At 41.9% G+C, this 22,805-nt stretch overlaps 1 protein-coding gene across 2 annotated transcripts in view; it reads right to left on the bottom strand.

Moving 5' to 3' along the window:
• Positions 1–22,805, bottom strand: part of roraa (RAR-related orphan receptor A, paralog a) — a 185,702-nt gene that overhangs the window by 52,705 nt on the left and 110,192 nt on the right. For both annotated transcript variants that reach the window (XM_072435854.1, XM_072435855.1), the window contains exon 2: positions 15,183–15,212. In XM_072435854.1, coding sequence (XP_072291955.1) covers positions 15,183–15,212 — 30 coding nt within the window. The remainder of the gene's footprint in view (positions 1–15,182; positions 15,213–22,805) is intronic.

Below are 22,805 nucleotides of genomic sequence, written 5' to 3'. Positions count from 1 at the left end.
ACACGTCACCTGTCGACTAATCGCTGCGCAGAGAATGTCATGAGTCGACCAAGAATATTCAGTTTATCGATAATTGGGAACAAAAGTCATATTTGTGAGAATCATAGGCAGCAACAATAGGAATTTCAGATCAATCTACACAAGTAAAACTACATGAAAAGTACTTTACCCGTCTGCGATGTTTCGTGATTTCATTTCCTCTCACAATATCTGTCGCAACACTAACATCTGACATCGTGACATCTCCGGTCGACAACGGTCCCGGCCCCGCTCGAGGCAGAGGCCCAATTCTCCACTTCACGTCGCGTACTAATGCTTCATTTTCAATATCATGGAGGCGGCGTGTCACCCAGTCAGAGTAAGACGCTTACATAAATGCTCTACAGGAACAAAAGCTTCATTTGGATTTCTCTGGGTGCATGTAAACAGAGAGCAGTGGCAGCGCAGCCCCAGGCCAGCTCAGCATATTCACATCTGTCAGTCGCGCACACAAACCGCATATTTATAGAAGAGGGGGGTCAAAAGGAGAACTATGAAAGCAGATCGCTGGTACACAGGTGAAGTGTACAGCTGTCACCTGTCACACAATCACAACCAACAACACACTCGTATAGAATATGTGTGACAAGGCTACAGCCCCGCTTACTCTTCCACAGGTATTTATAGCACCGCTCTAAAGATGGCAGCGTAAAAATACGATTTAAATATAAATTTCTGAATCAGTAGAATGAAATGATTGAGATGATGAGAGGCGGTGTCAGTGCGAGCAGCCAAGTTGCGTTATTGATTTGCCCAAAAAAGTTTTTCAACTCAAGAGAAGCATTTCCTTGAATTTGGTGTGTTTTTTTTCTCTCCATGTTACAATGTTCCATCGAACACACTGCAACTTATGATTATTTTAGCAGTCGATAAGTAAAACGATTACTTCTACAGTACATTGAGACATTTAAACAAATAAAAGTTGAAATATGGTGACTGAAGTCTTCAAGATCAACATATGTACGAGTTAAGTGTATTACAAACAAAAATCAGACATAGTTTACTCTTTTGTGACATTTTGATTCGTCTTTGTTATGAAAAATGTAAGAACACATAAATAATCTGGGGCTATTCACATATTAATTGGATTGTATTACATTCATTTTGTGGCCTAATATGTGCCCTGGCTGTTAAGAATAATGTTTAGAGTGTAGTCCAGATAACAATTACCAATATCAAAATATGACTGCGATACATTTTTATAGTGGACTAGTCATGATTAGTTGAATACATTTAAAAAGTCATGATTAATTGAGTAATAATTTGCACAATTTTGACTGAGCCTCATATTCAGTCATCTTCAAATGTTCTGCTCTACTCTTCAGTCAATCGTTCAGGACTAAAAATATTTAACTAAAGCATGTATATAAGTAAAGATTGTTTTTTCCACGTTATTGGCCTGGTGGTGTTCCCTGCTTGTTTTTATGGAGATTGATGAGTCATTCCAATCAAAGCAACCGATAAATGTTGCATATGTGCACCTTTTAAACCAGATTTTGAAATGTACTGACTTTTTCCGTAACAATATTATTGTTTATGAATATTGTGGTTTTGGCACAGCTGGTTTCTATTGAACTAAAACAATCCATGTTTGGAGCGAGGACATCAACATAGGAAAATCTAAGATAAGCCTGATTTTTATTGTTTTCAGGGAGGAATGTCAGCTTTTGATACACAACAAAGTACAACGAGTATTAAAGAAAAAAGAAAAGAAATAGAGCTTAATGTGGCATGATAATAATAAGGGCTCTTAGGTTTTCCTCTGATGAAACTGCAAGAACCTGAAGACACAAAATGGCAGAAAGAAGACTGTAGGAGGAGTATTGTTTGTAGCCACCTGCCAACGAGACAAAATATGTCCCACTCTACCTCCATCATTACAGCTATAATCCGGGCCTCTCCAGGCTCCGCCCCCTGCTGGCTCGCCAGGACAGCAGCAGAATTATGTTGGTATGTTGCGTTCCAGTAAGTTGTTGAAAAGGGCAGAGGGGGGAACTGGACTTTGAGGTACAAGTTAACGAATGAAGTTCATTATTGAGGAGCAGAGCAGGAAGACCCCCTGGAGTGTGTGATGTATTACCCTGCGCCCGACGTCCACACTCCCCCAGCAGTAACGATAAAACCGACAGGAGAAGGAGGGGTGCGGGCGCTAGTTAAAATAGTTAACCTCATAGCTCACGGCAAGGAACAGAGATGTGTCCCAAAGTTAAATTAAATCCACTATAAACATTTCCCCAATAATAATAACACTAATAATAATAGAAGATATTGAAAAAGTAGGACGCAATAAGATCCAGAAAATATTATTAGTGGAACTGATCAGAGACAGGCCTTCAGTGAAGTGTTTCGGCCCAAAATTCAGTCAATTTGCCATTACATTCTGCATTTTTACACGTCCCGCATTCACATCAACTAGAACTGAGACTGGTGCTGGAGAATACTATTTCATGAGAGAAATAACGACCATGAGGAAGAGGGTTGTGTTAATGTTAGAGGTCAGAGAATGGTCAGGCTGGTGCAGTTAACTACAGACAGACTATAGCAGTGCCAGACACCAGGGGAAAGCTACAGACACACGTGTTCAAAGGAGGAGGACTGAAACACTGTGGAAATGTCTCAAGAAGTAGATGACTCATTCAGAGCACAGCTCCGTAGAGACATAAATGTAGCCTGAACACGCAGCATGAGGTATGACCCACAGACTGTACTTCCTGGTTTGTCTTGAGCACAACTTGGGGCAGAGCTGTGCCCTCCTGCAGTGGCTGATGTCTCTGTGGTGGACAGGACACTTTTACTCTTGACTTATGAGGATGGTGCGGTGCAGGGGAGTGATTCATCACTGAGCGTGCTCCTCCTGCACCCTCACACATTAGTAATGTGGTCCACAGAGAAACACCGCTGTCATCGGCCTGCGCCTGGACCTTCTGAACAAGGTAGGTCAACAGCAGCAATGGCCCACTTTTAGTCTTTCACAGCACCTTTGAGTTTCCTCCGCCTCACTCCAGCCTCAGCTGATGGACAGCACAGACCCAGTGGAACCACCATCAAACTGAGCAGAGAGTATTTACACTGCAGTAACATGGACAGACAACACAAGGCACATGCAACTGTACGAGCAATTATTCACTGTATCTAATTTTGACATGGCGCACACTTTTTGGTCAACCCCTCGTGTTGTGTTTTCCCGGTGAAGGCGACAGCGCTCCAGTCGGTTTAAGCCCTGACCTTAACATCCAGGTAATGCGCCCTTAAATACCTACCTCCAGATTCTGTTTGTCATTTCTTTTGTGAAGATTAGGTATAAAAAGGCTATTTGAAACCAAAACACAGGATTAAGGGATAATGCTGCTCTGTGTCTTGTGAGTCGACCTTGATTCGGTAATCCAGCAGAACTGCACACTTCCCTCTCCGGTGCGTTCAATAGTCGGAGCATGGAACAGCTGATGTAATGGCTGCAGCATGTTGGCACCACGCTGAGGAAAGTAATAGGTATTAAGAAGGAGACATATTGACCGAAATAAGACCAAATAAGAAACGAATGGGAGATTTGAGCCTGGACACGTGTTATGCAATGTGGATTATAAATTATTGCAGAAAGACGGTCACTGGTCCAGCAGCTTTCAGATCTTGAGGAGTGTTTCGGAGAGGAGATTGCATGTTCTGTGTATGTTTTCCACGCAGCATTACAAGTAGTCACACTCCACAATTTTCTACCTCCATTGAGCAAAACAAAGTGCTTGACATGAAGGAACCGTCACCCGCACACCTACACTAGCACCAGCCGGGATGTGGGAGTGACCCGCCGACCTTTGGGTCAGCGAGCAAAGGGAGAGTTAAAGTTTAAAGACACGTTTGCAGCAGTGAGACTCGGCATTAGGAGTGTAACTATACATAGCTTGATATATATCACACACAGTAAGTAACTCTGGAAAAGTGTGCAATAACTATAGTTAAATACAAGGACAGTCTTTGCTCCTTGGGGTTTACGTGTGGAAACATTTTGGCTTCCAGGATGAAGATCGGGGCAATATTGACAAAAAATTATTATCTCGATCAACACAAGGAAAAGTTTCTATTGTTTTTTGGTAAATGAGCATTTTGTTCTCTGGCACAACTCTGTAGACCTGTGATTGTTTTTGTAAATATCTCAAGTACAAGTACAAACTGTGGCAAAGAGACACCTGTACAATCACATCACACATGCAAATGTTCATTTCTGTAAGTTCAGTTCAGTAAAGACTCTAAGTACAAATCTGTCCCTCAGTCTAGACGTCTGTGTTTTTGTGGGTTGAAATCGACACGCCATCGGAGATCACAATAGCCTTTGAGAGACCTTTGATACTGCAACATTTCTATACCTCAATCAGACAATACCTATTAATCCTCGCATCCGCACTCTTGACCCTTTCTCTCTCTCACTCTTGACTGCGCCCCTCAAACCCTCGTCTCCTCCCTTCCCCTCGCACAGAATGAGCCTCTCTTTGATGTCTGCGCTGGCGTAATGCTGAGCTGTGGAAACGCGGGCGTGTGCCGGTTATCAGTGGATCCTAATGATGACGGCGGACCTGACAGTGGGTTAAGCGTGCGCTCTGTTCTCCTGCCGCACGCCCACTCCAGCTCGCACACAAACACAAATTCAAAGCTACGGGGGAAACAGGCCGGCGCTAATAAAGCAGATTCAACAAAACACGCACAATACCATCAGCACAAATGTCAATGTTCCCGATCACCAAACGCCTCGCTGAGCACTTTCTCCGCTGCACACAACTTCTGCAACACTTCTGAAGACAGGGGGGGATATTGCTGCGAGCGATAATTACCTAAGTTTGTTTTTGTACAAATATGTTTTATTCATTGATTCTGGTACTTGTTTGGATGTCAGGAACCTAGACTGCATCCAGCTGTTCTGAGAGGAGGGAGGGAACGTTCAAACTATTTCAGCTGCATCTGAGATCTCTCCAGATCACTTAAAGTTCAGCGAGGCGCATTTAAAACCAGAACATGTTGTAATGGTTTTGAATGCGCCGTGCTGGAAAAGCAACTTTAGGCTATTGACAAGAACTGCTACAAACGCTCTTCGGGAATGTCAGGATTATTCAGTTAATCGATAATTGTGATAAGTAATGAAACATATACATTGGCTTCTGATGTTCACAAGATTAAATACATTTTATTCAAGCTGTACTAGAAGATGTATAGAAATGTAGATAATATTGTGTTGTTTTGAAGATAATCAAAATTAGTTTTTTATAGTCTAAAAAGGCCTGATTTGAAATAATAATTTAAAAACAAGTTATGTTGAGAGCTTTCAAATAAGATCACAGACATTTTACATTTGTCAAATAATTAAACTTCAAATATTACATTTAAAGACATGTTTTCAGACATTTCTGTTGGATTGTCTATTGTTATCAGGATAAAATATTGAAAATATTGAGGTATTCATTTTTGCCAAGATCGCACACTCCTAATCTGAACTCTGAACAGACTAAAGTTGATCATTGTGTTTCTTCTCACACAAATCATGGCAGTACAATCTGATATGACATCTCTACAGTTCCCACACAACTGTCAATCAACTATACAATCAAAATATACATGTTCGACAACACAAAATGTGGATTTGACTGGATAGTCTGTATGCAAAGGAATAATACCTCAAAGTTTTCCGATGAAACTTTCGTGGTGAAGAGTCTCTAATACTCAATATATGATGTGCCGTTTCCATATTCGGACAAATTTCATAACAAATTAAGGCTACTCAGACTTTGTTACTTGTTTATGTGTTTTCAGTGCTACAGTGAGGCGCAAACAGATTAAATATAAGCAGGGCCGGCCCAGCCTATAAGCGAACTAAGCAGCCGCGTAGGGCCCCGAGGCGTTAATAGGGCCCCCAATCTGGCAACCCGTTTTATGCGAAGTGCAAGCGCAGCGTGCGCCACTAGTGTAGTAGCGCTGCTGGCGCGGCAGCGCACACAACTGTAACATAACGCACAAACCGCGTTTGTTTGTAATGACAATCTGGCAACCAAGACACCAAACCTGCGCTGATTGGTCGCGAGCAGAACGAGAGCAAAACATAAACACAACACAACGTGGTCCTCATGTCCAGAGGAATATATCCCCCCGATGCTGAAAAACGAAAGAAGAAACTTCTTGACGATGTAAAGAAACTGCAAACTCAACAACACTCTCCAGGTATTGAACTTCTCTTACAAAGAGACGGTTAATGCTGCTCTTTGAAACAACACGATTCTGTCACATTAGTTCGCTCAGGCTGGAGGCGACGAGAGCTCTGCACCGCGCATAATAATATGTCTGAATGAAAGATAATAAGTTTAACATTTACACCAGCCCGGTAGTGTGAGCTGCAGGTGAGGCCGGGGAGGGGCGTCTATGCCCCGGGTCACTAAGAGGCGGAGATCCGGTCCGGACGAGCGCCGTCTCGTCCAGAACCTCTGATGTGAGACTTTGGAGTGAACAGTGTGCGGCCTCTGTCCCGGGCCCCTGTCCCGGGCCCCTGTGCAGCCTCAGTCAGAGATGAGCGGGTTTGAGTTTGCGTCCCTCTCTCTCACATCACCATGTGTGAGATCAATCGTGACTCGTGATGTCTGTTTTACTTCTTAAAGTGCAATAAGAGGAACGTAAAGGTTTATGCGTGTAACGTCCATCAGCCAATCACATCGCAGCATTGTTTCATGCAGGAGTGTGTGATGTTCTGATCAGAACAAACATTTATATTGTAATTAACTTTTAATAGAGCAATAAAACATTTCAATTTATTTAAAAAGCATCATTAGACTATTTGTTATAAATTATAATAAACTGATAGTGAAAAATAACCAGACATATTATGATTACGTCTGTTATAGAATAATACTATATATTTTTATACAAAAGTGGCAAAGCTGCCGAAACGCAGTCGCTTCACAATAGCTAGGTTTGGACCTTCACTTCTCTGGGAATAACATGTTTGTACTGTTTTATCAGTGTCAATTGTTAATCAAGCAATGCTTATGCCATTTGTTTAATTTAATATAACTTGTTTTGTCACTTTGGCAAGAAGGAACAGTTGGGAGCTGTAAAAGATAAATTAGTAAGGGTAACTATTAATTTTACATTTTCAGTTAAAATTAATCAATTTGATCATAATTATTTTCATAGCCAATATTGTATTGAGCAATTAAGTACACTAATGTATTAATAACTGGCTTTAATCATTTTCTCCTGGCACAGTTTCATCACATCATCATTTTATAGCATTACAACCTCAACATTTTACTCTTACTTTAGCCGGCTGGACCACATTAAAATGCAACAGAATACACGAAAAAGGTCTGAAAATCTCTGGGGGAGGGCCCCCAGACCCCCCTGTTCATTAGTTTAAACTGCTAATGTGCTAATGTGGCTGTCGACCCTTAACGCCCACAAATACGCCCAAAAACATATCTGGGATGTGTGTTATTTGCACAGGGAGTAGAGGTGATGTCAGCGGAATACCAAGTTGCATTGTGGGATTTAAGTTATCAATATTTGAGCTGTTGAGGTGCTGAGAATAAACTAACTGGCAAACGGATGCCCTGGAGTTTTGCTGAACTTTGTTTGCGTTGAAGAAAGTTCCCATATGTGAATTGTTTACTGACAATGGCAATAAAACTGATTCTGATGACGTGGTGAGGGGCCCCCAAATTTTTTTTCGCTTAGGGCCCCCTGAAGGCTTGGGCCGGCCCTGAATATAAGTCTGGACGTGGCTCAAGCTTCCCTCTGGGCCTGGATCAAACGCAGTGATGGTGATGGAATCTGTCCGGTGTGTTATGGTGCCAACTGCTCAGCCTGGCATAGACGAGCCACCCCCCTCTCGCCCCTCTCTCACCTTCACCTGGCGGGGCAGGAATCGGCCGCCGCAGATGCGCTGTTCCTCCGCCCGGCTTTGTGTCCCTCTCGCGGGTCTCGTGGCACAAAAGAGGAGAGACTGACGAGGAGCTGCCTCACGCTTCAATCAAATCCTGTCAAAGCGCGCTCTGAAGAGGGATGGGGACGCACCACAATGGCAAAGCCCCCCCAGACCAACAAAAAAAGTGCCCCCAGACACTTATCAAACCTATGTGTGTCCAACAAAGTCCCCGCGCTGAGGAACTTATGCAAAGAAAGTGCTCCCTCAAAAGCCATTTGCAATTGTACATAATGGCAGACATTATGCTTTGAGTGAAAAATGAGGAAGTGCCATATTGTGTTGGAGCAGAAAAATTGAGAAAAATCACGCTGGCCTGGTTTACGACAAATAGATAGCTCTATTGATTTCCCTTGTACAGTGATGTCCATCCCTCACAGCTGTGATTACACTGACCTATTTCGGAAAAAAAAATAGCTGTCTATAATAGATTAAACCAAAATGTTTGAAAGAAAATACTGTCTTTTCGCAGAACAAACAAGAAAGATGAAACATAACCTACAATACAGCCGAACAAAAGATTGTGTCAATTTAGGAGCGCGCGTCGCCCGGGGAGAGGAGGAAACAACTTGTGGAAGTGTGCTGAGAATAAAATCACCCCGAGCACCCGAAAGCTTTGCCTCACCGGGTCCTGCATTGTCTGAGCCGAGCAGGACTTCAATTTAACATTTAGGAAACCAATTCACCTTGTTTACAGGCACAGTACAAGCCGGATTCATACTGTCTTATGTAGCTATGTATTTGATGGGAAAGTAGAAGAGTTTGGCATTGATTTGTTATTCTAAGTAGATGACAATTACAGTGATAAAGCAAACATGGAAGACATGTCTGTTGTTTTAACACTTAAATCATTCAGAAGATGGCAGTGATAATACCATTCAATTGCTTTATCTTGAAATGTAAATGTGTAAAATAGTGATGTCAAGATAACTTGGTTAATTGATAATTGTGATTATTCAGGTTACAGTATCATGAAAACTAAAAAAATTTAATCGTGAGTGAATAGTGAGTGATTTCTGTTATATACACACAGAATAATAAAAGCTATATGTGTAAAGAACTTTTTTATCTGGATGTTTTAATGACCATAGAATTACTTTTTTTTTCCAGAAAGTTTGAATTCATAAACCTTACAAAAAGTATTGAGTCATTAGACTGTAAATTATTGTAAAACACTGACGTTTCCTCTGAAAATAACAAGAACACTCAAATTTCATATTGTTACATCACAAGTGAAAAATAATAATTATGATCTGTAATGTATTGCTATGAACAGACTCATTTGAACAACAGTTACCAAAATCATCTTGGGTATTAAAGGGTAAACACATTTGATATTTGACAAATAAAATAACTTTCTTCAGAAAAATACTGGTTCCATCAAAGAGTAGAGCTGTCAAGATAATTGTGAATATTACCAAATATACCATATTTTCTGGACTATAAATTGCACCTTTTTTCATAGTTTTGGCCGGGGTGCGACTTATACTTATACTCCGGAGCGACTTATATGTGATATTATCTGTTATTTTCACACTTGCATTTCATACTCCAGTGCAACTTATATATGTTTTTTTTCTTTTCTATTATGCATTTTTTGGCTGGTGCGAATTATACTCCGGTGCGACTTATAGTCCAGAAAATACGGTAATCCTAAAGACCATAAATGAATCATCATCACAGTTTTAGAAGCAAAATTAAGTATTTTTTTGTTTAATATTGAGGAACAGTAACATGTCTGACCACGAGAATGAAAGAAAATGAAAGATTTCACTGTTCTTTAGTCACAGTCTCAATAATCGTGATGTTTTCCCACACAATAATCCTAACACTAAAGTTTTATATGGAGAATAACCTATTAAAGAGACTGACCTCATCACTTTGAACCATCTGAAAACAAGCCACAAACTCCACCTTTTGCATGTTCATCTGCATTGACGTATTCCTGGTTGATCTCTCTCTCTCTCGCACCCGGAGACAATATGATCTCTATTATCAGCTGCAGCTTAACAATGCACTGGATGCACTTCCCACTGGAGTGCAACTAACAAATCCCTGCAGCGCTGATTCAAGGCAGCGCGTGATGAAATACCTTCAAACGAGCCAGCACCGAGCCGCAGCAGGCGCCGAGCTGCCCCGGGCCATTCCACAGGAACCCGCCTGTTGGCAAGCTCAATTAGACAGCAACTGGGACAGATTATTCTCTCAAATTGGCAATATACCGCACTATTAAGGGCCATAAATCTCATGTTTGATTAACTGCAGCAGCTCACCTCACTGAAATGTTGATCTGACATTTCACTTTAAAGGAAATTGGGATGGGGTAAATACATGAATGAGACTTTAATGTACAGGTCAAGTTCAGGTGATTTTATAAGAATATTGAAAAGCGTCATTGTCTGTTTTTACATTGGACACTTTGGCTTAGAAGTGGGCAGTTTTGACCAAAATGAATCTTGTATCAATATATAATAGAATATATTGTGTCAATCCAACAGTCTTCAAACATATTAGTTGAGGTTTAATCATTAGAAAAATGTAAAATATCTGTAAAATGTATCACAAAAGCAGAAAATCACCTTCTTTGAAAGTTTGCTATATATATTTATTTTATTTTTAATCAGCTCTTTTTGTAGCATTTCACTATATACGATAAACTATGCTCAAATTGTGCATACCTTCAAAACAACATCCACGATATTATCTACAATTTGATATATTGCCTGACTCTACTTTGCCGTTGGTATTTCCTGGTATAAAATAATATGTGTGTCTGGAAAATACCCCGGGCTTTAGCTGTCATGAAATTGTTCAATACAAGACAAGATCTGAACCTGCTGGAGCAACAGTGGAACGAGTTTGTGTCAAGTGAAAAAAACCAACATTTGCAGCTACTGTCAAAGTTGCTAAACTGCACACGGGCGGCATTTTGAGCACTGTAATGATCAGAACTAGTCTGGTAAAGGCTTAGGAACTTTAAAAACATGAAGGTGATTCAAGGGTCACGTATACTAGTGAAAGGAGCGTTTTGAACTCTAAGGAAGCTAAATTTGCAAGTAGTGCTGCTGGCCTTTAGACACTTAATCGATTAATCAGTTTATGGCGTTTTAGTTGTCACAAATTCGTATAAATCTTTAATTTAAACAGCAGCCAGTAGAAGTAAAGTATTTCAGTTTAATCTTCGTATCTTCGTTAGTTTTGAGAGCTTTTGCCACTTCCACGTCACTGTCTCGTTTTGTCTACTCATCGATCAGCAGGGCGTGTTTTTAGTCCACCAAGACTGTATGTTTGGAAGATTATTCACTTCAAACAAACGCACCTCCAAGTTTGCATTTGTTTCTGCCCCAAGACTGAGAGACAAAGAGGCTGCAGAACCAGAAGTGTACAATCTCCACCGCAGCGCTCACAGGGATCCATTTTGATGAGGAAGAGTTGAGTTTGGGATGGCTCAGCGATGACCCATGCAGGGAGAAGGAGGAGAGGGAGAAGAGGGAGGAGAGGGAGGAGAGGGAGGAGAGGGAGGAGAGGGAGGAAAGGGAGGAAAGAGAGGAGAGGGAGGAGAGGGAGGAGAGGGAGGAGAGAGAGGAGAGGGAGGAGAGGGAGGAGAGGGAGGAGAGAGAGGAGAGGGATGAGAGGGAGGAGAGGGAGGAGAGGGAGGAGAGGGAGGAGAGGGAGTAGAGGGAGGAGAGGGAGGAGAGGGAGGAGAGGGATGAGAGGGAGGAGAGGGAGCCAGTGAACAGCTGCCTGTGTAATTGATATTGATGAGGGGGTTGGCAGGAGCGGCAGGGTTTGATCAGTGAGGCAGAGAGGGCAGCTCGTCAGACCTGTGGCCCCCTCGCTCCCCTCGCCTCTGGTCAGTACACGGCCCAGCGGGCTCACGTCCAGCCTGCTAAGTTTGGGTGGGCAGACTGCAAATGTAAAGGTAGATGCAGATTTGTTGGAGGAGAGGAGTGGGTGGGCAGGAAATCTGGTCCACTGGTGCCAAAGAGGGGGCGAGGTAATAATTAATACTATTAGTATTTTAGTACATCACTGGAAAACATCCATCCAAACGCCATAAACACATGACATCAAGTAAAATATTGAACATATTGAACAGGTTAGAACCTCTACAGTTTTATAATTTGTCTATTTAACATGTTTTTATTTGTTAACACACTTTTCCAACAAGGTGAAACAAGAGATTGGGTCAAAGAGAACGAGAGAAGACCAGATTTGACACAATATCCCGGTGGTTCAGTTCACATTTTGTATTTATTTCATATTTTCATTGCAGAACAGCTTTTTTGAACAGTGTCTTCTCAACATGTTACTTTTTTGTTGAAATCTGTTGAGCTTTTATCTTAATTGATATTATTAAACTTGTAATCTATTAAATTTTCCTATGTTTCCTTACGTATTATAATGTCTGTGCATCACTTTGGTTGTTTTAAAACATGCTTTATGCATAAATTAGACATCGACATACTACTCACTACCATTAAACCATTTCCCCCCCCTCCCATGTTTATTCTTCCAATCCCCAACACTGATCCCGAGAAAGTTCAATTAAATTAGAACAGATAACGTCGACGGCAACACTTAACACGTTCCGACTCACGACGACCAATAGAAGGCTAATTCACAAGTACACAAAGAAAACCACTACTGCTGATTGCACTTCTCCGCACAAAGAGGGACACGCGGACCGACTATTAGCATACGCCAAACGCTATTGCTCATTACAGCTCCAGCGGCCCCGTAATCAGCGGGGTTCTCCGTCTCCACTGGCCCTCCCTCCACGTCCTCCGTGTCCATTAGCCGGCCTCAGACCTGCCCCGTAGCGCGCACAGCTCCGCCCGCCCACAAACGCCGCTTCCTGTCCACGCGCCGCAGCAATCAGCCACTTGTTACTGGCTTCTTAAGAGGGCTCCACTTTGATTTCCTCACACGAACAAGATTTGAATATTTCAGCGGAAAATGAGACAGTCCAGTTACTGCCCAGGGCTTTGAACCGCAGACGGGTAACGCATGCTCTTTGATTCAGGCCCCGACCGGTGTGGAGGTGCTAAGAGCCGCATTAATTAAGACAGGGCATGCTCGGATTTCCCGCGAACAGTTAATGCGCGCACGTGCAGTAGTTTGGACAAAGTGACATCCACGCTGTATAAGGAAAACGGGCGGTTACAAAATGGATAGAGAGTTCCTTTGTCACTACGTTGTTTCTTTTTGGTACCATCTTCTTCACATATTTTTGATAACTGTATAGTTTCTTGGATTTGCTAGAGAAAAGAGATGAAATAATAATTTGATCGCAATAAAATAGATTCAGATACAACAGAAAAAATACTTTTTTTTAATGGCAACGATTTGATTTATTTGAAAACTTCCATATTGCACGGTTTTTCCTTCTTTTTGACAGCAAGTTACACCTATAACAACACTGTGTAACCCAGATATTTTGGATTTTAAAGCACTTAAAAATTATAGTCAAATGCTTTTAAAAGTCATACTCATCCATCTAATGCTCTGATACTTTAGTGAGCAGTGTCTTCACTAACATTTAAACCCATGTTTAAAAAAGTTACATTTATGAAAAACTTCTGCAGCTCCAGAAACAACAAAAGGTTTTAACAAAGAACAGCGAGTGCCTCAGGGATGAATCAGCAGTGCGAGTGTGCAAGAGCACGTGCTCATCCAGGATCAATTGGAAACATAAATTACAAACAAAAGAGAGGATCCAAAGTACTCTGATTGAAATGCATGTCTCTTGTATAATAAATAAAGGATTTTTAATTGCGTGCCTCAGATCTTTCTTTCTCTAAATTCTCTTGAAATAAATGTACAAAGATTTTGTTCACAGGAATTCAAAATGGTGTTGATAGTTTAAGACCTTAGATTTAAAAAGGAATTTTTAGCAAATTACCCAAATTCTAAAACAAAATTGAATTACTCTAATCATTAATTTTACTTTTCTTTGTGTTAATATTAGTAGACACTAAGTATCCGAAAGAAGAATGTAACAAAATGAGTACAAAAACAAAAAGGCCTGTTTCAAATGTGTGTGTGGCGGTCTGGCTGTGAGCACGAGGAGGGTCTGTTGGACCCCCTTCCAGCTCTGCTCTGATCAGAGCGATAAGAGCCGGGGCAGCCTCAGGCCTCTTTCATCCACGCAGTATGTCGACCATGCACTACACACAGACGTGTCTATGTGCCTCTCAAACACACTACGCAGTCCAAAATCTCCACAAATCTCATTGAATCGCCCTCTTGTTGCGGTTTGCCTGTCCATCCATTCAACACGAGCAGCAAGAAGTGTGTGTATTAAGCAAGCACTGAAGAAAAATGCATTCAATAATTAAAGTCTGGGGTTTATTTTTTCAAATCAAGATTCAGTTTACGGTGCACATTTAAATATAAAGTATCACTGTTTGAGAGAACACTGGACTGCTTAACTCTTATGCAGTGCAGAACTGCCAAAGGTAAACTACAATATTCTTTATGTACACATGATGTATTGCCTAAAGCTATTTTCAAATTTCAAATTTAGATGAAAGTGTAACTTTTAGTTCTGTAAATCATAGAACTTAGACCACACAGCAGACCACATCCTCTTCAGATGCAAACTGCACAGAGCAGCCGGCGCCAGAACATCAGAGACAACACACACTCTGTTCAAGAAAATGCACTAAAGACTCACACACATGTCTAAATACATTATCAAGTCACACAAAACAAAGAGGGCAGTGTCCCATTCAAGAATATGAAATCATTATATTATAGTATGTAAATTATGGATTGAAAACCATAAAGCTGATGTAGAAATATTAAGCAAAAAATATGAAAAAATACTGTACGTAGTTGATACTTAGTAGTTAATAGTTGGTGGTTGATGACAATGACAGAACAATCCAAAGTCAATATTACAATTTCATCAAACCCACCAAAAATACTGTACACTCAACAAGACAAAACATTCATAAAACACACATTTACAATCATGAGAATAAATACTGTGACGGGTTATATACTAATCTGACAAATCTAAATGAGACGTACTCAGTGTGTTGTCAGCCTAAAGCAGAAGTGTAATGTCTCGGCAGAGGTCGGCGCTCTTCCAAAGGTGTGCTGTGCTTATAAATGTGTGAATGTGAGATATCAAATAGCATTTCACAGCAAGCTCAATCTCAACATGAAAAGTGAAAGTACTTACAAGTGTGCGTCTTCTTTGCTACTGAGATACCTGGAAAACAGAGGAGGAAAACCACATTAAAAATATTCACTGCATTGTGAAAGAACATTATGGCCTTATGTCCCCTATTTACAGATTGCCCAACAAACCATTGTGGCTTCGAGGCCTCCATACGGGTAAATGACACACACAAAGATAGATCCTAATAGTCACGAACAGAAAGGTAACTTTAAATGTGTTTCATGCTTTTACCAATTTTTTAACCAAGTCGTATTAAATTTGTCCAATATAGCACCACATTTAAACAATTTTTAAGCACTAACGGTATTTTAGTAAGTTAGAAGTTACTGTTATTGTTGAGTTGGTCGACATAGTGTGCAGGTGGTTTTAAGAAAGTTGTTGTGCCGGAATGAACATTGGGGTGCACCACAGTAACCACGATGCTCAGCTCGTGTCTGGCTTCTGTGCACAATTCACCTACACGATGTACCTATTTTTAAGAGATAAATAATGTAATGCAAACTGAAATGTGTACAGCCTAACCCAGGGGTGGGCAAACTACGGCCCGCGGGCCACATACGGCCCGTTTGTCTTTATAACCCAGCCCGCCAAAGATGCCAAGTAATATTTCAAAAAAAATTATAATGTTTTTTTGTTTTAAATCTTTTTTACCCTTAGGCATCTGTCTGCACTTGTATCCTTAATAGAGATTACATTAAATTAATTAATTAATAGATTCAATAGCCTATATTTGACAGAAAAGTGATATTTTATTTGATGTTTAATTTTGTTGATTTTTTTTTCTTCACACCAATGATCGCAGGCCGGCCCTCCGCTACTTGCCTGGATTCGAATATGGCCCTCGGAGACAAATAATTGCCCAGTGAGTGACTTCACTGACTGCGCTCTGGGTTAGAAAACACACACATGACTATCGTATATCAAATTTAAACGTTCATATGTCCTGTTGTTGTGCCCTCTTGTGTCGTCTTGTCTAGGCCCGGTCTAACCCGAGGGGGACAAAGTCATCCAGTGAGTCAGAACTGAGGAGCAGTGCCATAGCTGCCAGCTCCTATCGGCTCATCCGGACCGCGGGGGTCACAGGGTCGTCTGGAGGTGACGTTCTCCTTGGCTGACTATAACGGTATCGAACCCTGAAGCGCAAATGTTTGAGACAAAAGAAACACCAGCCTTCTCAGCAACCGCCAAGACAAAACATAAAATCAACAGCTCTCAGTTTGGCAACGGACCATTTAAAAAAAACACTTTTCAAAAAGCTTAGATCGCATATAAGGATTTTATGTTCAAACCTTTATTGAATAATCGTAGCGTGTGACTTACCAAAGCAAGAATGTGTTTAATATTCTCTTTTCAAGTAAAATTCTAGCCTCAGATCATTAGTTTTTCAAAGAATGAAACTGTTATCCTCCAGTAGGAAAATAATGACATATTTTTCCACTAAATTAAGTCGAGGTAAGAAGAAAGCCGCATGATTCTGTTTCAGTGCTTCACACAGTGAAAGGAGGAGACCTGTCAGCGTCTCTTTGATCTTTTGTGTGTGCATTGTTTAAGCACTAGCTGCGGTGCTGTCTGCTCACAGGGACAGGTTAACTTGCGCTCTTATCTGCAGGGGGCACACATCCTGTAAACAGACACAGCCCGGACCCAGACTGACAGTGTCGTAATGGAGTCGCGCTTGCTCTCGCGCTGACAGCCAATGATTATCATAGATGGGCATTGCCGGGCAGCCTCCTGCGAGACGCGCCGTGCTCCGGGCTTGTTGCGCCGTGACATTCAAAGTTACAGTCTCCTTCATATAATGGAGCTGTCCTCTCAGCGCGCTAATGGGAGCGATCCATTTAACCTGTGCCAGAAACACACAGACAAGGAAGTTCCTAATGCGAGGCCTCTCCCGGGGGGACGTCACTCTCCCCCCGGCTGCTCCCTTCCTGCTGCTTGATTCATTGACTGGCGCTTCTCACTTATCCTCATTCACTGTTCAGTCTGGGGAGACAGGGGCCGCGTCCCGCCGAACGCTCCACATGGCATTGCTGCACACCCGGCGCTCACAAGGACACAAGCCGAGCAGTGGAGCGGACCACTGCTGAGGCCTGGTGACAAACAACCAGACAACTGCAGAGAGAGCGGGAGCCACTGAGGAGAGGGTAGTGATGGAGGGAGGGGGTCACAGCTCCTCCACTCATGGGTTTGCATGAGGCCCAGGGCTTCATGTCGTTTACTACTAAGACTGTGGATCATAATTATGAGAAACAACGATTGCACCTCTAAAGCAGTTTGTAATTTTACTATATTGAAGCGACTACTGTCTCTAACTTTATCACTTATCTGAAGCCAACATCCACCACGTTCCTCTTGCAGTGACACATTTTGTCTTTTGATCCATTTTATTTCACTAAACTATACATCCATTGAATGATTAAAAAGCCCAATGATTCTAATCAGCTGCCCCCAACATACTAAAAGAGTAATCCATGGAGAGGCCGACTCTCCGGAGAGGTGGTGGAGAAAGATGACTTCTGTCTCCCGGCGCTGTTATTTCTGCTCATTTATAATTGGTTTTAACTAAAAGCACTCCACAGGTTACTCCAATGTATCGCTATGGAATTGTCTGCAAATAGAAGATTTACATCCAAATTAGTTTTAGAGGACACCACAGTCCTCCTCAGCTGATAAGAGGAGGACGGAGAATAAGTGCGAACGTTGAGATTTGCTGCAACATCCAGGTATAGGCCTATACACGCGATGATATATTCCCAAGTACCCATCCCACCCTGCAAACCCTGCACCTGCATGCTGCAAATTAAACCATTGCATTAACGATATGATTTCATTAACCCACTGTTATTCCAACGTACAATGCAGTTTTATCTAAATGCATTCTGTTTAAAGTGACAGAAATGTGCTTCTTAAATAACTAAACTAACAGGATATTGTCACTTTCCACTGGCATTATTTCACCGTGCCTATTCTTATACGCCTGCTCCTTGGAGAGTAATTCATGTCATAACAATATTTACTGCTACCTGCTCTTATGCACAGGACGTATCGCACTCAAGAGGACCAGTGAAGTATGGAGACAAAGAGAAGGAAGCTGCTAACTAAACATGGAACCACTCAATCAGAACCCACTCAGGAATACACTCCAACTTCACTGTAGTGTAAGGAAAACTGTGCTCATGGCTGCGCGCTTTTGTGTGCTATGGTAACCACGCAAGGGACAGACCAGGGACCGGTTCAGGGGCCGGTCCAGGGGCCAGACCAGGTGGCAGGGGACAATATGGGGTCTGTCGCATCATTGATGAAATTATCCTTATTCTGAATGAGAAATAATACTTGAATTTACAACCACAATGAGCAATATTATGAGATTTTTAAGATGAAAATGCATGGCGCTCTGTGGTCCTGAATTTGCCCGCGCAGTGGCTTGTCACGATCTTACTTTAAAATGTGTTTATTTGCTCAGGAGAGTGCATACATGAGACATATGCTGTTAACATGCTCTGGATTGCTTTTGTGCTCATTTCTATTCGTCCTTTGCTCACACAAACACACTCTCATTCATACTGGATGCAACACGGGTGAAGCGTCTCGCACAAGTACATGACAGTACATCCTACAGCCACCGACGCCCAACGACGCCCAACGACGGCACCTTGTATTTCCAGCGGTCTCTCATCCAAGCACGAACCAGCTGCCGCGATCAGACGAGTTCACGCATTGTGACAACGGTAGCGGGCTTTCAAAAAGTACGTCACTATTCAGAGCATATTGATGTAGGTAAACACAGTAATCATCACTTTTTTTCCACATGCTGCATATGCAATCTTTTAATAATATAAACTAATGATTTCTGAAGTAGGAGGGGATAGAAACAGTGGGAGGAGATAAAAACAACAACGCGTTTTTAGCTCAAAGAGAAACGGCAAAAGAATTACAAAACAAAACTCTAAGTGTGCTTTCAAACAACTATATAACATTCAAACATAGCCGGAGTCAGATAATGCTTTACAGATAGTTAAATACACTAAAGGTAACCAAGTTTAGCTAAGAAAGACAAAGGAGAGCACAAACGGTACCCCAATTGTGTGTAGCAGTGTCTGACATGCGTGTGTGTGTACGATAGCTCTCATTATCATCGTTCAAGCATTCTCTCTGGTAAAGTGAACAGCAGAAAGTCTAATGAATGCCGGACCACGGGGAAGCATCATCGTACGAGCGTTCAAAGTCCTGCTCCCTCCGCACGCAGCCGGGCTCTCCGCTCATATGAGGACCCAGCGTAATTGCACGGATGGGAGGGAACAGTGCAGCCGTTAGGACAGGCTCTTTGCTCGGGCCAATAAGCCGAAGTGCCCCTCTGAAGCCTGCCATGTAATGAAGACCTCTACGAAGCATGTCCGTCATTACGCTTTAGTCATATCTCGGATCTCTGCGTTTAATGAACTGAGACCGGCAGTTTCTTGATAAGACACTGGGCCTTTCGAGATTAAAGTAGTGGGTCTGATATGTAAGCATCGAGACAGGGACGGTATTATTGCTAACACCAATCACATCCGCACACCACGGAGTGAATGGTTTTGGAGGAATAACGGATACATTTTAGTTTTTTTTAGTTTGATTTGATTCTTGAAATCGACCAATGGTTTGTTCTTTTCTGTTTTTTGTTCATGGCTGATGCTGATTGTTTAGAATCCAGAGAAATGGTAATCGATGCCAATATTTTTGGACCGATACGCAAGGCCGATTTTTATTATTTTCCCCAAATTGTCTAACTAAAATTCACTCAATCACAGCTCAGTTTTTCCACAAACCCGTTCATTTTTGAGCAATACCTTCTTAGCATTAAAAAGTTTATAATAAAGCTTTATTCATACTCTTTTGGCAGTAGGTCGGCAAAAGCTAAATATTGGCCATGTGCTAGAGAATTAAGACTGATCACTGATATGCTAAAAAAGTGCAAATATCTGCCCTATACATCTATCAATCTCTTGATCTATCCATCAAACATGTGGTTCAACATCTCAGGTCTACACACCATCGCAAGTGAAGTAATGCCAACGTTCAATTAGCACTCAGACAAAAAGGAAAGACCAAGAAGCAACTCTGCACTTAACGCTGCATTTATTTTTCATGCCTTCCATAATTAAAAAGCGCACCCTTCATGTTCTGGGTGGATCAAAGCTAGCGCTATTAGCAGGAGTTCATCAGCTCTTCTATTCCGCAGAAACAAGAGGCGAACGTGTGGCACTGTTACTCTACATGTGTGATACCAGGGACATCCATCGCACTGGACTATGATTAATAGAACACACATCACGCGCTCCTCCTGCGTTTTCAAAGCTAACACAACACAGCCGGTACACATGAGGATCACCAGAGTGCAGTGTATACAGAGCCTGATGAAAGACTTGATGCATATTTCACGTTGGGCACTCAGGTGGAGTGCTGTGCCCCTCCCCGCTGCATTCTCTATGTAAATGTACTGGGCGGATGATGCTGAGAGGAGACATGGAGGTGCGGTGTAGAGGAACAAGCCCACCTCTTGGAGTAATCAACAGAGCTGCCAGCACTGAGTATTTATTTGTCCCACTGACTGCGGCGTAAGTGAACGCCACGGGGCTGCTGTCTGCACCACGCTGAGAGAGCCCTGCTCCACAGTAACAAGACACATGATGAATGGAGGCTGTGGGCTTTCAACATTTTCAAATCAAACGTGTAAGAAGGCTTCAAAAAGGCAGACGAGAGCTTCAGAACAGTCAGGAGTTAGTTTTCAAGACAGCAGCGGAAGTATCAAAGTTTAGGTTTGTATAATGTGTGGACAGAAATATTAACAATAACTTGAACAGATTAAATTAATCAATTAATTCCAGTGTGCACTGATTTTATTTTTCTAAGAGAAATATATTATTTGATTACACATTGAAAAAAAATATTCAAAAATCCAGCAGTCTATAATTAAAATCTCATTTCATAATGAACCTGTGTGGCCACATGTTTCATATAAACAAACAACAGGTTCAATGGGTTAAAGGCCCTTTATTGCTGCTTGCGGGTGTAACTGGCTCTTATGGTGACTGATGTAAGCTGCTAGGCCTGCCGTCTAGTGTTGTGAAATATTCTAATATATCTTTATTTTTTTTAAGGAGTGCTCAGTGTTTGACTCGACATCTCTGTGGTGACTTTGTTGTCCCGTGGGGCACAAACACGAGAGGTTCTCCTTTGTTCTGCGCTCATGAACATGAGGTGCTGAATGATCTGCGCTCGTTGTGAGGACTGATTGAATATATGACACGAGCACTGGGCTTTGCCTGTCAGGGAATCCTCCCTAACTAACATTGACCATGTGATTCATTTGCATTGGGGCTTAACCGTATGAGTTAAACATTAACTTTGACAGCCCAAACAACAACATAATATATATGAAATGGAAATAGGTAAAAATGATCTAAAGTTACCTTACATTTAACTTTTCTTCTAATAAAACAGTGACAGCTTATTCACCTGTCAGAGGTGATGTCTGATGTGACGTGTCTTTTATCAGATCTTATTCCCAGGCGTGGTCAGTTTGACAGATCTATCAGACTGACCACGCCTGTACCCGAGTAGTGGCCTCTGGAGAAGTGAGTCATATGTGTGAGCCAAAGTAAATGCTCCTTCGCCTCGATTGATGGTCCGTGCGCCTCACTTTCTGATTTCAATAGCCTTTTGTATCGATCATTTGTACTTGTGTTCTTCTGTTCCTACTATTTTTGGGTTGTCCCAGTCCATAAGGTGTTTTTTTCTATGTTGCCTTTTCTTTTTCTTATCTAGATAATGATTAAGATGTCAGGTAAATAAGTTATAGTGTGTATACCACTGTCTTATAACAAGAAAAGTTAAAGGCGCAATGGACGATTTTTCGGCAATTTGAGAATGCAGGTGGAAGTGCGCATGCGCACTCCCCCGTGCGGACTGATACAACACACACGTGCGTTTGTTTATCAGCGCGACATATTGCATCGCATCTCTCGTCTCCCGTAGATTTCCGTCTTCATCTGAGACAGCTCTTTCTCCGTCTTCATTTTGTCCCGTATACTGAGGGAACTATACTATGATAGATCAATGCGCTTAGACACGCGGAAATGTGGGACGAGCCGCACGCGGCTGCAGGTGAGCGACAGGTGCATTTTATGATTGATACGTGGCAGCCACGAGGAAATAAGACTCAGATTTGGGCCAAAAAAATCGTCCATTCAACCTTTAAATGTATTTGAAAAATAAGACAGAATGAATTTTCCAAATATAATATAAGTTGCTTTCCCAGACACTCAAAGTCTCAATTGTATACATTATTCATTCACTCCTCGTACATGGTGGTAATGAGCAACTTCAGGAGCCATAGCTTCCCTGGAGTCGACCGGCTGAAGCTTGGCTGCCAGTCAGTGCCATCGGCCTCTCCAAACACCACCAGTCACTCAAGGCTGGTTTATAACCGACCGTCATTCTCCGTTCAGCGCTGAGTGCTGCTGCCGTCCTGACACAACCACTCGAGCTTCCACGAGGCAGGGACCAGATGCAATACAATTCTACTACTTCAAATGCAGGATATGCTTCTCCTGTGTGTTATGTTCTCTGCTCTTTGGATTC

This window comes from Eucyclogobius newberryi, unplaced genomic scaffold, assembly GCF_026437365.1.
Source record: "Eucyclogobius newberryi isolate DKJ021-1_F unplaced genomic scaffold, fEucNew1.0.hap1 SCAF_7, whole genome shotgun sequence".
Lineage (NCBI taxonomy): Eukaryota > Metazoa > Chordata > Actinopteri > Gobiiformes > Gobiidae > Eucyclogobius > Eucyclogobius newberryi.
The sequence above is the reverse complement of the archived record's forward strand: the minus strand, read 5'-3'. Positions and strand labels throughout refer to the sequence as shown.